At 41.7% G+C, this 16,636-nt stretch overlaps 1 protein-coding gene across 1 annotated transcript in view; it reads right to left on the minus strand.

Moving 5' to 3' along the window:
- Nucleotides 1–16,636, minus strand: part of Als2 (Amyotrophic lateral sclerosis 2) — a 112,743-nt gene that overhangs the window by 43,458 nt on the left and 52,649 nt on the right. Inside the window, exons 10-16 of the mRNA XM_050191457.3 lie at nt 14,790–14,918; nt 13,652–13,780; nt 7,062–7,123; nt 6,412–6,478; nt 5,336–5,547; nt 1,061–1,219; nt 395–558 (exon numbers count right to left, since the gene is read on the minus strand). Coding sequence (XP_050047414.3) covers nt 395–558; nt 1,061–1,219; nt 5,336–5,547; nt 6,412–6,478; nt 7,062–7,123; nt 13,652–13,780; nt 14,790–14,918 — 922 coding nt within the window. The remainder of the gene's footprint in view (nt 1–394; nt 559–1,060; nt 1,220–5,335; nt 5,548–6,411; nt 6,479–7,061; nt 7,124–13,651; nt 13,781–14,789; nt 14,919–16,636) is intronic.

The following is a 16,636-nucleotide window of genomic DNA, read 5'->3' on the forward strand; positions in this document are numbered from 1 at the left end:
ATTTGTTGTACTAAGTGGCTTTGTGGTGCAAAGGGGCCACATTTGTCCTTTTCACTGCATGGCAACTTCAAACTTTCAGCTGCTTTATCCTTTAATTTTTTTCTCCCACATTGTATCTCTAACAGCATTCTTGGCTTCTGCGGAGTTTCTTTCAATCAATGGTTTCAGTGCTAATTACCCCGATGTGACAGCACCAAAGTCAATACCACAAATGGTAATTTACAATGTTGGTAGCACAGCAAGAGAATAAGCAAAAGTTCCTGTTTGCATTTGCACCTGCTGAATGTGACAAAAATGCAGTCTTTGGCCATGATTATGACTAAGTGGTCTACACACAGTGCTCTTGAAAAATATCCTAATCATATAATGACCTTTTAAAGAGACACATACATACCTTCCTTTTCATTGTCAAGTACTCCATAGCCATGGCGCTTGTTCTGCAGCCACTGGCCAATGTATATGCTCGAAGAAGACAGAAACCTGCCTTCCTTGAGGATGCCATGACCATCTCTCAAACCATCTTTAAAGAATCCCTCATAGAGGTTACCGTTGGGGTACCTGAAAAAAAAATTCACTACAGACTTGCTTCGCAACCAAAGTAATCTAAAAAAATGGTTCACAGTGGCACACTTCTTCCACTTTCTTCCCCTTTTCCTTTTTTATTATGATTATGCATGAAAGTGTAAAATTGTTCCCCCATGTAAAACATTAAGCACTCTGATTCTTCTGTTTTCCATGGCTCCTGTGCCTGTTGGTTCCCACTGTAGTTATTTGAGCTAATGAATCTCATATAAATTAACTTATGTAAATAATTATCAAAAACAAACGATTCTGGCTACTAAACATGTCTGTAAAGAACAATTACAACATTTTATATAATGACAACTGTATCAAAATAACTTAAAGCTTAATTTCCAATCCAATACAATAATTTGTACAAAGTAGTCCTTATGGTTTCCATACAAGTGATATAAAATGAACGGTGGCACGAAGGTCTTTCATAACAGAGCAATACAGCTGAAGCACTCAAGGCACACCAAGAAACAATAAACAGACGAACCTGGCACTCCCAAGCCCATGAAGCTTTCCATTCTTCCAGGTGCCCCGAAATACTGTGTCCCCTCCATTTCCAGGAACAATGTATTCACCTTCACCATGCTGCAAGTTATTCTTGAACCGGCCCGTGTACTTGCGACCATCAGGCCATGTCAGTTTTCCGCTAAAAGTCAAGCCCACATAACATACCAGATAAGGAAAGTGGGAGCCTTACTTACCTAATACAACACAACAAGAGGTCAATCCAACACACTCTATATATGCTACACAAGAACAATCAACCAACCTTGAGGGCCAACAAAAGATAAATCATGTATCAACAAAAAAGCCACTAATCCTTTATAAGTTAAACCTCGACGTAAATAAGTCCGTAAAATTGGCAATTTGCTTTGCTACATTGAAATTTTTTTGTATTGAAATGAGACCTTTTATGCAAATAAGTACAGTCACTGATTTTTTTTCTTACATGAAAAGGGGCTGCAGAATTTTCCGAATTATCGGGCAATAAAAAAAAGCAAACTTGAATGAGAAAATTCATTTTGATAAATTTGGGAGTCAGCGACGAATGATACGGTTTAATGCCACATATGTCGACGATATCTTCACCTCGGCGGTATGAATCAAGTGAAGCCAGCCATGCTTTTGCGTGCACTCCGCCCCCGCAGCTGATAGCGTCGCCCGCACTGGGATGACGCTATCAGGGAAAGCGCCAGCAGTGGGAAGGGAATGCTTGTCTGCCTCTCGCTCCAACAGGTCACCAAAACTCGAGATTACGCAACCTGCAATACTAAACGCGCAGGAAGACAGCTTACATGGTGCCACGCGGTGTAGGCATGGCCACTCTTTGCACACGCGGCAGATCACTTCTAAAGCAGGGTGTGCAGCTGTGTATGCGCTCAGCTGTGCTTACAACTATGCGCAACTTCGGCTGAGCCACGCGCTAGAAATCCAGACGCATGCCAACTAAGCCTCCGCTCCGCCCCCTCGCCCGTGCTTGATCGAGTTACCGTGAGCTCCCTCCCCTCCCTTTTTCCCTTTGCTCGAGCGGGAAGGTGTCACTCGTGAAGCCACCATTTTTCTTGTCTCACCCTCGCACACTTTCCCTCGCATCTGTCCAGTGGCACTTATCCAGTGGGCGAGGCGCGATAGGATCTTATCGCAGTTGGGCTTTATACGGAACATGATGCGGCTCCATTTTGGTGGTCACTTTTGCCACTCAGCGGTGCGCGATTTTAGAGGTGCGTTTGCAAGCAGCCGCTTGTAATTTAGGCATTTGGCCATCTGCATCCGCGGAAGTTTCCATTTATTGTCCCGACATTCCTTTGCGGCGGCAGTGAAATTTCGTTATATTGAAATGGCATACAAACACATTTCGTTACATTGAGGTTCTAAATTCATGGTGTTCTATGGACAAGAGGTTATCAAAAGTTAAATACTGTGTTTTATCGAGAATTTCGTTATGTTGAAGTTTGTTATATCGAGGTTTAACTGTATTACAATTGAGGACTATAATAAAGCCATGTGTGCTATAACTGTCTTGATGCATGCCCAGCTGTTGTGTTTTCAACTGATTATATTGACCTCGTGTTATACCAGCTTAACCCTTTGACGGTCAATGACGTAAATATACAGCGCCGCGAACAAGTCCGAAAATGGTCGATGCTGTATATTTACAGCGCCATCTGTACGTTTAAAAAGCGCGCCAATTTTCTAACTTTTTCTTTTCTGTCATGTGCTGCCACTATGTGGGGATACAGGGAATTTTTTTCGCGCGCCTTTCTCTCTCGGTTTGCGTTGCATGGTTTGTTTTAGCGCTAGTTTGCTTCCGCGTGTCTATATACTACTGCTCATGCATTGGCGGGTGGGCGGCCGTTTGGATTTTGTTTCGTGGGCAGTTTCGGTTTTTTGCGCTTGCAAAACTGATGGCTATCTCGTTCCTAATCGCTCAAAGGGCGACCACTTGTTTCTCGCTCGTTTAGTGCTCACAGGGGTGCGCATAGGAAGGATGCCGCCGTGCATGCATTTCCGTTTCTTTTCCGCGCAAACTAATTGCCCTAGCTGGTTGGCGATAAGATGAAGATTAGCAGAAGCTTGTCACATGTGTTGCTTTTTTTTGATGGGCACACAACCAAACAGTTTTCTTAAGTGCGTGCACCTATGCAGTTCGATTACGCTATGGACGTAGGTATTAGTGTAAGAGCAGGAACATTTGAGGCTTGCGAAATATTCTCGTGTGTGGATTTTCAAAGCCTTGAACTATGTGCATAAAAATGCATCAAATTTGTAATTCTGATAAGTTTATTTCCTTTTTTATTGCTGTTATTCATGAATGAAGAGTGCACATATACCAATGCAAAATCTTTTTTTCACAATTTACGGTCACCCTAGAAAAATTATGGCAATTTTTTTTTCAATAAATCCCCAAGAAGAATCGGAATCTGCAATAAAACAATCAACCCTGGGCGGGCGCATGTGGCGAAAAAAATCGACCCTCAAAGGTTAAGTAGCAAAGAATCCTTGCGTCTCGCTTAAAATCATATCCTCATCACTCACTCTTATTTTTCGCCGTCCCATAAAAAACTTACCAGAGGTGTTCTACAGTGATTGTAATGAAACTACACAGCCACTTCAAGCATTAAAAAGAATTTAGAAAAAAGAAGCCTTAACATTACAATCCTAACACAAGGAAATTAAATCAAGAACAGCTTTAACGAGATACCGTTCTTGCAGAACTCTCTGTGCATTTCTTCAGTGGATGAAATATACTTTTATCAGAGAAAATAAGCGCCAAACTGCTTTCATATGATTTCACACCAAAACCATGTCCCCAATGACACCACTGTGATCTGATGCATTTCACAATACTTTCACATAATTGGGCCTCTAAAGTCCACAGAAGTTTCTGCGTTCATTTTGGTGCTCACCAAGGCCTTTTTTAACTGAGGAAAGCAGCTCATTTTTATTCATGACCATGCACAACAATGAAATGCAAATAGCAAAGATAATGAAAAGTTTGGACCTTATACTTCGGTTATGAGCACAGGCCTACAATGGATACAGAGAGAATAACGGTAATTTAATTAACTGGCAGTAATTTATTTCACAGCTATATTTGCTAGGAAAGCATTTTCATGATAACGAAAGATGCCTCCTCAAAATCAATGCAGCTTGCTTTATTCTTGGGACTCCACAAAATTTTAAGTTTGGGGTTATGGTAACACACTGTGATACAAGTAGCACTACTAGCAAGCAATAAGAACGAGTCGAGTATAGCAAAGCAGTATGTCTTTATATCCAAAGTCTGCAACCGCTACAAACTTATGCCTGCACTTATTTCAGAGACTAAAAATTCGTGCATAGATAATGCTTAATGTTTTGTCAAAAAAGAAGAAAGAGATAATTGTAAAAGCTACCTGAAGTTTTTAGCATGCATTTCACACATTTTGCAATCAGCAAAATGTGCCTCCTGTGTCTATTAGATGAGCCTCAGCAGCTGATTTGTCAATATATAATGCTTTTTTTCAATGATGGTCACATTATGAAAAAAAAAAAAAGGAGGTTTCTTTTGGAACTCATAAGTACATACATATGAACAACTTCCAAGGTCTTATATGCTTGTGTACATAAAAGGCTCAAGGTAATGCCATACTTTCATGAATTCATACCAAATAATGCTCCACCAAGTTTTACATTGGACAAAAATGGCAAATCATATATAAAGAAACTTCAACCAAGAGCTCGTTCTTCAATCTTAAATTAAAATCAACCAATAAGCTTCCATCGATAATCATGTACTCTCAGCTCTCACAGCTTAAACCATTTAATGATTCAATCTAGAACCAACAAGTACTACCATAGTTTTTTTTTCAACGATAGAACATTGGAATACTCTCCCTGCAAATGTTTGTTGATTGTCATTGACTCATTTTTTGTCTGCACATATGTGGCCTTCTTACTCCTGCAATAGCCCCAGCAGGGTTGCTGTATGTGAAACTAACTAACTAACTAACTAACTAACTAACTAACTAACTAACTAACTAACTAACTAACTAATTAAATAAATAAATAAATAAATAAACTTGTCACATAAGGTAGAGACAAGTCAGAGTGCTTCGTATGTTTTCTTCACCACATGGTAAACAACACAAAAGTGAGAGATGTGCATGGCTACAAGATCTAGCTCTTTAGTCATGTACCTTCACACAACATACAGATGGTGTCACAAAAGCATAAAAAGAAGTGTTTTGATTGGATACTTCTACACAAAAAGGACACTCACGACCCATGCAATTGTCCCTTGAGCCAGGAACCCTTGTAAGTGGCATCCTTGTAGGCAGGCAACTTGGTGAAGACATAGCTAGCATGGCGGATCATAGGAGGAGTGAGTCTCTTGTCCAAGTGGCCACTCTTCAAGCTCTGAACAGGGTTATCTCGTTTGTCACTATTCAGCAAGTTTCGAATTGCTTGGTTTAGGCAGCAGACCCATTCCGTCTGCAAAAGTGTTCACGTCCCACTAAATAGAGGCTAAGCTATTGCAGTACAAATATGAGGTCTGTACTGTGATGCACCACACTTCAAAACAAAGATGGTGTATTAATGTGAATTTACATATGAAAAAAACCCGGGGTTTTACATGACAAAACCATGATCTGATTATAAGGCCCGCTGTAGTGGAGTAATTTTGACTACGTGGGGTTCTTTAACATGCACCTAAACGTACATGAGTGTTTTTGCATTCTGCCCCAATGGAAATGCAGCCGCCATGGCCGTGATCGAACCCACGACCTCAAGCTCAGCAGCACAACATCATAGCCACTAGTTACTGTGGCAGGTTCATAGAAATCAGAGACCGGCGAACTAAAGAATCGTGCTTGGAATTAGTGAATACTTGAACTCAGTAACATACCTCCTTTTGTTCTGAAATGATATTCTATTGGAATAATATTAATATTGGAAGAGGGGAACATTACTAAGGGTAAGCGGGTGCTTGCCTACTCAAGTAGGCAGGCATGTGATACCCTTAAAAGCAAAAGAGCATGCTACATTTGAAATATTGAAAGGAGTTATACAGAACAATTTATAGTTATCAAAAGTAAACAAGTTCCACAAAGACGAGCTGAATTCAAGAGCAGTTGAACATGCTAGCTATGAAACACAGAACGAAGAAAAGTTGAAAAATTTGCATAAGGTGCATTGTGTTACGTAGAGATAGATTTTGAATAATTGAAGAAATAACATCATATGCAACACAACTAAAGGATTTTATCATCAATTGTGCTAATTAATGTGAGAAATCTAAAGGACTGCTCATTAGTTTACACTCTAGACAAAAAATTCAGAACTCTGAAAACTTGCCTTTTCAGAAGGTGCAGGGCAACTGAAGGCAAGTGTTTCTTCAGGTGTAGTGATTGCGAAAACAGTCCTGATAAAAAGAGTAGATAGAATTAAGACCTTATTGTCACTCATGCAAATAGAAAACAGAAACAGCCCTGGGTCCAAAGAATTTAACATTAAGCTTCACATATACAGCATGCTCTATTCCAATGTGTAGGCTCAAAATTTTAAAAAATAATTGAAAAATAACATGCAATGTCCAGAAAGAGTGAAACTAGCACACTGTTGTCAAAACCATTTTAGAAACACACCTCATATGCAACCCTAGCTTTCATGAAGCATGTGCACAATCTGACAGTGCTGTACTTATGATTTGTTGCTTACAGTATTGCACCGTTGTTAAACACATTTTAATTTTAAATAAAAAACAAGCACTTTAGAGTTGTTCGGTTAAAAAATGTATAAAATAGAAGAAAAGGGGCTCTCATATTTATTTTTGTATAAAGCCAGTCAACATCAAGTAAATTAAAATACATTGCATAGCCCTTACATGGCACAAAATTTGGCTCTATAATAAAAGAAAGCAAATGAATAAAAAACAATTTTGCAGTTACCCCCAAAGCTGTTCTAACAACCTGACACACTCTTGACTTCATAGTGCCGGAACTTACTCAGATTTTGTGTCTGCTTCCACCCAGGCCAGTTCTAAGCTGTAGTTTTGAAAGCCGCCAAACTGAAGCAAAATGAAAAATAAAAATAAAGGGAAAAAAAGTAATATCAACTAGCTGTGTACTATACAGGTAATGATAGAACATATACTTTGTAACCAACCACCTTAGTTAAATGCATCCAACAAATAAGCATCGTCAGAACCAAGGCAAGTGCACATGTTAAAGGGCCCCTCACCAGGTCTGGCCATTTTGATCTGGCAAGTGCAATGTATACAATGTGTTCTAACGATCATGTCTGCTAAGTATTATATCCCTACATGTGGCAGAAAGAGCTTAAATTTCAGATCAACTACCATTTGCCCTTCTCCCAGGTGCTGCGCTCCCAGCAGGAGAGTCAACGTCAATCACACAAGTTGGGCTACGTAGTACATGGCAGTGCCGCAACGTCCCTCACAGTGACATGTGACTTCAAGAATGATTCAAGGCAACGCGAGTTATTTGTTTTATCTGTTGCTTTAATAAGCCAATTAATGTTTAGAGAAATAATAAAGCATACAAACCAAATGCCCACGTGTTTTTGTTTTACTTCGTACTGTATCAAGAGATACATACTTCCGTTTCGTCTGCTTGTTCCGACAAGTGTGCGCAGAGAATGATACTATGCCATTTTCTACCATGTTCCAGTGCTGTGATCATGCGCTTTCATCCTCTCATATCTGCCTCAGTGCTCATGAGAGGATGTCTGCCTCAGTGTCTGCCTCAGTGTTTATGGCACTGACTTATACCGCTAATGAGATGTTCTCGTGTAGAGTGCGCAAAATTGTCTGCTGCATGAAACTAGACAAACGCAACAGCTTGCGCAGGATATCGCCGCTGGAAGTGTACCACTCGGCAATAACACGACACGGAGAAAAAAAAGAAGGCAGGACCCATGACATATTTGTCACAAGATCCTCCGGCTCCGATATGGGAGAATGCAGGGAAGGAATTTCGCTTGCAGAGGCTAGATGGTAAAAGTAGAGAGTGTGTCTATGTTGGCGATGAGGCTCGCCTCCTGAAATCATGGGTTCACGGCTTTCAAATATTTATATCTCTGGTATTTATGAATTAACTTGAATAATTCTTGTGGTAGAACACTCCTTAGAGGGCACGCAACTACTTCCAGTGTATAACCCAAATTTTCTGTGTGGCCTGGTGAGGAAGCCTTTTAAGCCTTAGTTCAAATCAACCTTTGGAAAAGTATGAAACATAGAATAAGTTCAACAAAAGAGATAACCGCACAAGGAATTATTTGCTTTAACTTACAGCAGTGGACGAACTATATCATATCTTGCATTTTCAGTCTTCTAAGCCAAACTGCTCATAAAGCTGGCACTGCATCATCCCAGGCACAACAGCCTCTTGGTTAAACTCCCTGCCTTTCCTTCATCTCTCTCTCTCTTGAACATTTACTGCCGCATTATTTGTACCATGTAGGCTACCCATTGTCTACAAAACTTGAATATTCAATGAATGAATCATGAGAGAACCACACACATCAACCAGCATGCCACAAAATGTGCATGCATGCAGATATGAGAAAGGTTACATTATACGTACAAAGGTCACAGCAGCCTACCTTGATCACAAGATGATGTGAACTGCAGTTTCTGTGCAGTTTTGTGCAAATTAAAAACAGGGGTGATGGATTTTTTTCACTAAACAAAAGCACATTGATAGTTTTAGCATTTCTTTTTGTTTTTAGATTTGTTCAACAATTTGGCATTCATATAGTTCAGTCATTATTTGATATCAGCTCACTGTGCTTGTATACTTTTCCACAGGGTTTTCAAAGGACTATTCTCATTGCACAGTGTATTAAAAAAAAAAAAAGTCTGGTTTCACTATAAGTAGTTTTGACCATAGAATGCTTGTCATTGCTATAAGTCATGCTCCTCTTTCACTACTGGCTTGATGACCACCGCAAGAAATTTATGGGGAGAGCCACGTATCAAGTGTGTGCCCAAAGCCATTTTGCATTATATGTTTTTTATTAGCGTTTGTCACATTTTACAGCTGCAGTGGCAGGCAGACATAGTTAGACAAAGACCCCCTCCCTTAACACTTTCAGCCTCAAGCATACTCTGTTTGCTTATCTCAGTCCCCACCAATCATTAGCCTTTGGGCGTCACTGCCAAACATACAGCAGCAGAAACACATCCCAGGTGGTCATGGCAGTACATATATGGTGGTCACCAAACATTAGAAAAAAATGCGCCTTTTCGAAACGAAGCCTGGGCCATTGTTGTTCAGGAGGCACTGAAACTTTCCGTGACTTCAACAAATTTTTTACTGTACTGCCAACGCTCAACTTACGTCAAAGCTTACTTTTTGCTTCGCTCTATGGTGGCTGCCACTGCGGTAGTTTGGGAGCATATTTCCACTTCGCCTAGCTTACTGCCGCATACTCTCACCCATGCTTGTGCACTTTATATTTGGCATTCTCATGCCTGTCGTTTTAGTTAAGGGCATCAAGAAAATTTATTTCTATCTCCTTTCTTATCACTCAAAGTCCCACCGTGAGGTGCTCACCAGCATGGCTCTCCCACAGCTGTGCAATTACTGTGTTTACAGGCGGGTTCTCGCAAACTGCAGGAGAAACAGCTGCGTGTGCATCTCTTTTAGCGAGGCGTGAGAGTACTGATAGAACCTCATCTAGCGATCTAACATTTCATTACTGCAAGTATCTCACTTGCTTCGTTTTTATGATGGGTGCACACCACCGCACTTTCTTGCAGGTGCTCACCTGTTAACCCAAACACTTGTGGCTCAATCAGTTGAACACCAGTCTTTGGATTCATGCATTCTTTGGAAAAATCCCACCTTTGTATTATAGTGGCACTATTATCAGCCGCAACCATGGAGAATGAGGAAGAAAAAGACAGCCTCACGCAGAGAACAACAGCTAGCTGACGGCCAAGGACAAGCGATACACCAGGCCACTGATGCTCCTGCAATAAATGTGGCCGCAATTGCCTTTACAGGCAACCTCCACATATTGGTGACCAGAATGTGGACCATCATGGCAACTGCACTTCGCGCTCCCAATGAAGACAACTTGTGGATGGCGGTACCACCTCTTCCATCTTTCTACGAGAGCAACCCAGCAGTCTAATTTCTCCAGCTGGAGGCCCACATCATCCTTCGCTGGGCCTGCTCACAGCGAGGCAAGTACCACCTGGCTATCAAGTTCCTCTCTATCAGTCTGCACAAATAACTGCTGGACCCTGTAACCATCCATATAATGAGCTCGAAACGTATCTCGTCACCAGATATGGCCGGCCTGTCAAGCCAGGAGAGACACCGTCGTCAACAACACTGGACTCCCAGCTATGCATGACCTTGCACGGAACTAAGACCTCTGTATTGCAAACACATGGGACCATCCCAAAGCATTGCCATCGAACTGATGGTTTTTCCTTTCCATCCCCATTACGCGCACAGTCCGACCTACCACTTCACTAGTTCAAGCATTGCAATATCAAGGGCTCATTCATCAGGCTGGAGGCAGCCATAGCTCAGAACCTCATCACCATACAGCACTTCCAAGTTTGAGGTTCTGCAGTATTCACTCCTGCTTGATGTAGCCATCGACCTGCCCTTCTCATTGCCTGTACGATGATATGAAGGCTCAAGTCCTGGCCCACTTAGGTGTTCAGCATACGGTCTCGTGCCTGCCATCCATGCCATCAACTGCCTCACCTACACTCCAGCCTAGACTTCTCCACATTCCCCAATTGCTGTGCTTCTGCCGACACACTCCGGCCTAGACTTCTCCACATTCCCCAATTGCTGTGCTTCTGCCGACACCTCCACATAACGACCAAGACGCGCTGCCATCCCACCACAACATGCATAAAGATGCCGCCTTGGCCCCGGTATCAGCTACTCTTTTTGACTCGGAAGCTGTTGTGCCCACCGTCCATGGCCAAAATCATGACACCATACCTACGCCCCTGCACACAGAAATACACAACACTTTGCCGTGTGTGACGTCAGAGGTGTTGATCACTCCTTCTGACAACACCACAGACAGTAACTTGATGTTCATCGCATCTGACCGACCACCTGACTGACCCATCAGCCCCTACTACAGCTTTGAAGCACCCTCCCGATGCAACTGTGGACGAAACCAAGTATCTAGTGAGAACGAGTGACCACCACGTGATGGCTACGCCGGTGACTATGCTAAACCACATGTGCTACTACCCGTTCTTATCGCCAATGGTGCTCCACTGCCCATCCCGTGAATCTCGTCATCATATTCATCCAAAACAATGCATCTTCAACAGCCTCGTTGTGCGTGATGCCAGCACACCTCTGACAATGGTAAAAGTGCCATGAGGAAAGCCTATTGCGTGTTATCTCTTCAAACAGATGCACCCTGTGTCCCCACACAGTACTTTCAAATTTACACCTGTGTGCCGTCAGTTTCGTAGCTCTTCTCAAATACCACCCAAGACCATGCTGTAAAGGTTTCCCTTATGTAGGACACCAGGGCACCCCACCACATGGTGTGAAAATGCTACAACAGCACCTGTTGCTGACTCCCAGCGCCTGTGCTACCTCCCAGCTTCATCACTAGTGCTTCTAAATCACAATGCTGCAAGCCTTGCCCACTGTGCAGCAGCCAGAGTCAACCATGTGATCCTCTGGTTGTACGCAGGCGTCAGTTTCCATAAGGCAGCATTCCCTACCGCGAAGCCAGTGCAAAGGTGTCCTTATCGGCGTCGACACAGACATCAAGAGCTCAACGACAAACACTGGCTGAGATAAGCAGCTTGTGGAGACATCTTTCACATGACCAGCACTCTGCCCTTAGACTCCAGTATTCCTCTCGTACTTTGACCGTTGCTGAACAGCAAGCCTCTTCCTCATGAGAGAATCCTAGACTTCCCAGCTTGACTCTCTTTTCAATCGCCCTACACTTTGCGGATATAATGCGAAAACCTTTTTCATGCTTTTGTGCATTATGTGAATACTGAACACAGCAAACATTGTGTATACCCTTACATTTTCTCCTATCTGTGACACCACTGTAAATACTTTTGAATAATGCGCTGTGCGCTAGGTGGAGGGCACCTGCAGTGGTGCTACTATTGTCTGCCATCATGGAGGATGAAGAGAATGGAGACAACCTCGCAGAGAGAACAACAACTAGCCTGTGACCCAAGACAAGAGGCACACCGGGTCACTTCGCTGCTGATGCTTCCTTAAAATGACACTAAAGGAAAATATTAAGTCAATCTAGACTGAAAGATTAGGCTTCTGTAATAACGAATTTGTTATTCGTAATGAAAACAAAGCTTTCATGAGCAAGAAAATGACGAAAATAGAAAATCGAAGTGGCGCCATCTGTTGTACACTATGATACCTCTCACGTGTGATGCCTGCAATTCTGATTCACAAAGAGCAGCTGCTATGTCCAACATCCCACCAATGCGAGCAGCATCGCTTTTCTCTGTTTACAACCACCCTACCCGCTCTGGGTGTGAAGGCTGAAGTGAACGTATCCATCCTGATCCCAAGCAGAGCCCCAGAGAGACTCATACAAACAGAACACCTGCAGCCATCAAGCAGTACGCTTCGTATATAGAGCAAGAGTTTACAAATGAAATAACAGTGGCATAGGGGGAGGTCACATGGATATGATGCCAAATCAGCTTTGACGCCGGCAATTTAAATGGAAGAACCACAGCGGGAACCTCAGCGACAATTTTTTATGCAACAATGTGCTATATTTATATTGGCCCACAGAAAATGATCATAAACTTCTAGACAAATACTCTGTCTTTCTACCTCACTTAAAGGGACCCTGAAACAATTCTGACGATTTTGTACAAACCTACTGAGTCATTAGGGTAGGTTCATTAGTGGCGCCGCTTCCCTGAGTTTTCAGCCACCCTGTCACCATCTATGTCGTGGGCGAGCTATTTGAATGGCTACCCACATTGCATTATCAATCATTTTTCCAACTTTTTTGGTGAACAAATGTTATTTGTAATAGCAGGAATATTTAATTTGTTTCTATTAAAGAAAGTAACAGAAAGAGAATACACAATGACTATTTATCACTACGTTCAAGCACTTCCAGCACACAGAAAGTGTTGTATGCTTGTATTACAATGTGCTCCGTGACAATGTGCCACCCTCATGGGACACTGTACGTATCCTTTAATTATACTTGTGTGCACCCGCCATCCCTTGTGACAGTACAAGCACCAATACGCTTAATGAGTGAACTGGTAGGCTGTTTTGGAGCTGTTTTAGATGTGCCTGTGGAGACTTGAGACCTTGGAGGCAGTAAAAGGCATACATTTATTTTTTCAGACATTTTCGCAGGCCCTAGAGAGTCCGAAAAAAATGTTGACTGTATTTTCTTTAGTGCCCCTTTAATAAATGTGGCTGCGATTACCTTCACTAGTGCGACCGCCAGAGTATGAACACTTTTTATTTAATACCTAGCTGCCGCCTATCTATGCTTTAAACACAAATGCTAGCCACTGAGAAACTTGTCGTACTATAACAGCTATTACTGTTACAACACTTACATGTGAGTGAACAAACTTGTCATGAAACAACACAAAATGATGTGTTGCAAAGCGGCCAGCTGAGACAAGCTGCAATGGGTACGATTTACTGTCACGCAACATTCGGCATTCTGGCACCCTGTATACGTCCTGAAAGAGAAGAAACGAATGTTGAAAGAAGAATGTGCTTTCTGCAATACTCTTTTATGCCACATTCACACTTGAGCATTCGGTGTCTACACCAAGTGGAAATCTGCAACTGAAATGCCACGTTGTTCATATCGCTTGCCCAACGTGTCACTCTCCAAATATTGCGGCGGTAAAGGAGAAGTGCCTGCTATTTTACTACTAGCACCATCTGCCGAGTACTCAGTAACTTGCACGCGTGTGGGGTATCCCGGATGTGACCGCATGCCCCACACTTTCGCCGAGCGCGTCGAGTTTGTCTGCTTTTTTTTTTCCACAACAAACGCAAAGGTAAGCACTAAGGAAAAAGAAGATATACTCCTGGGCTTCCTGGCAAGCAGCTATGCATCAGGTGCAGAAGAGGCATTTACTGAAGAGGCGACGACAGTGGCGGTGGTGCGTTCGGCCTGCTTTAATGAATCGCATTGTGTTTGGTTCAGAGCGAGGGATTCCGACGGCAATGGCGGCAAAAACAAGATTCAAACCAATTGGTGCGGATAGGGCCTTTTCGGCAGAACTTGCATTGCCTAATTGGATTCCGCGCCACTTTAGATACCGGATGCCCCAGTGTGAATGTTCCCTTAGAAAAGCTTAATGTACTTATTCACTAGATACATGACACATTGCTAGATACATCGCTAGTCAAGAGTTTAACTTTGAAGCATAAGCAACAATATGCAATCCCAATGAAAATGCATCATGCCCCATGATAAGCACAATGTTTGAAACATTGTATGCAACAGCATGAATCTGTACATTAGCGTGGTTCAAAGAGCTGCCATAAATGTGGGAAAGCAGACAAGGAGGGTGGCACACTATAAGTGCCATGAAAGTCATATTACCACAAGCATTATAAATCCTTTTCTTCCTTCTTTTTACATTTTATAAAATTTTATATTATGCTTTTACTTTGCTTTCTTTTTTTTTAAGACTTGCAGCAATAAAAACATCCCCAATGAGAAGGAATGCTTACTGCTAGCTTCTGGCTCACAGAGTCCCAAAACGATTTTGTTGACTCCGCCAATTTCATTTCTTTAGTTGAAATATCATACAAGGCCAGCCACTCATTTAAGCAGGACTGCAGGCTACTCCAAAGCTTTGTCTGCAAGTAGAAAAATAGTTACTCTGAAAAAGCAAGCACACATTAATTTTCCATTAAAGACATTGTGATTTTTGGGCAAAACAGCAATTCTGAATGGGACAAGAGATGACTACATTACAAGCACTGGTCCCATTCAAAAGCACTATTTCTTTGCCCAGGTATGTACCAACCGGCCCAAATTAGCACACTGTTGATATTGTCAATGCCAGACACACCACAACTCCATATTCCAAGTTTTTTTTTTTTCACTGTCTTGAATTGATGTGTATGACATAACACACTTTTTGAGCTTTGACTTCTCAATGAAAAGCGAGTTTAAATTGAAGGCAATCAACAAATAATATATAATCTACACATAATATGAATATATGCAAGTCCATTAATATCATGGCCAACCCAAGGCTTTACATGCTACCATCACTGAACTGGAAAATAGTTGTAAATAAAACAAATTATAAAAGGACAAAGACAAAGTAATCAAATAAACTAGCTGTTCTTCTGTAGGTATTTCAGCATACTGACATCAGGCAAGTAATTTTTTTATGACAAAATTCTTTCCTTATTGGCACTAATGGCATTGTTTTTTTTTTTCAATATTGCTGCATTCACTTCAATGTAACTTTTGGAATTTGACAGTTTACACATTTTTCAGACACCGGCAAAAGGTATCAGGATATTATGGTATGGCATTATGGTATGCATAGGAACAATAGTTATCTATTCTTCCATCACAATGTGTACAACCCTCATTGGCCAACTGCAATGAAGCTTTGCTTTGGCTAAATTGGTTCTAAATGGGTAGTATATGCTATCGAAGGAAGCTAAGCAAAGCTGCAGGGTTGGTAATTGTCTCATTCCTTTATTAAAACCTTCTAAACAGCATCTTAGTGGACAATGCGGACACCTGATGGTTAGCAGATATAACGCCAATTCCAGAAGATGGCTTCCGAGATTTTGACTGGGCTGCAGGCGCTTTCCAATCTCGGAGGTCATGCACAGGTGCCACATTCATTCTGGGTTATGTGTCATTTTTGGCGAGCAGTAATGGTGGCATTTTACTTAGTTCCAGTATTCAAAATGTCTAGTTTTGTAAGCTTTTCATAACACATCCCCTCACAGCTCCAAAGTAAAAGTTCGCACGGAGGCTCCTATGTATCCACACAATATGAAGCCAGCCTTTTTATGTGGTCCAAAATTTATTTGTACTTGGCCTTTAAGGAACAAAACATCACAATTGGGAACTGATATAAGACACCATGTTCATTTGGATCAAGGATCTGCAACTAGAAAGAAGACAACAGCACAGATGCACACACTACTATCCATCATGCATTACATATGTGTCTTCTAACATTGAAGAACGAGAAGAAAGTAAACCAAGGGCCCGATTTTTATTAGTCATATCGTATGACTGAAACAGTGAAAGCATTTAGCACAATATATCAGACTTTAAAAAAATAAAAGACCTATTTTTTTTCACTTTATCACGGCAGGACTATGGAGCATTATAGCACTATGATCAGGCATCTAGTGTTCTCAGAAAGTATCGAGCTTGTGCGTTATCACTGGTATTCTATTTGATGCAGTATACTTGAGCACAGAAGTCAGCCTTATATGTATAGGCATATTCAATGTGCAGTGTTTGTAATTTTTATGCGCTTTTTTACAGTGTTCTAAAACTGTAGATAACACTAAGGATTATTAAGTCTGTTTCATTA

This window comes from Dermacentor andersoni, chromosome 1 (genome assembly GCF_023375885.2).
Source record: "Dermacentor andersoni chromosome 1, qqDerAnde1_hic_scaffold, whole genome shotgun sequence".
In the NCBI taxonomy this organism is placed as follows: Eukaryota; Metazoa; Arthropoda; class Arachnida; order Ixodida; family Ixodidae; genus Dermacentor; species Dermacentor andersoni.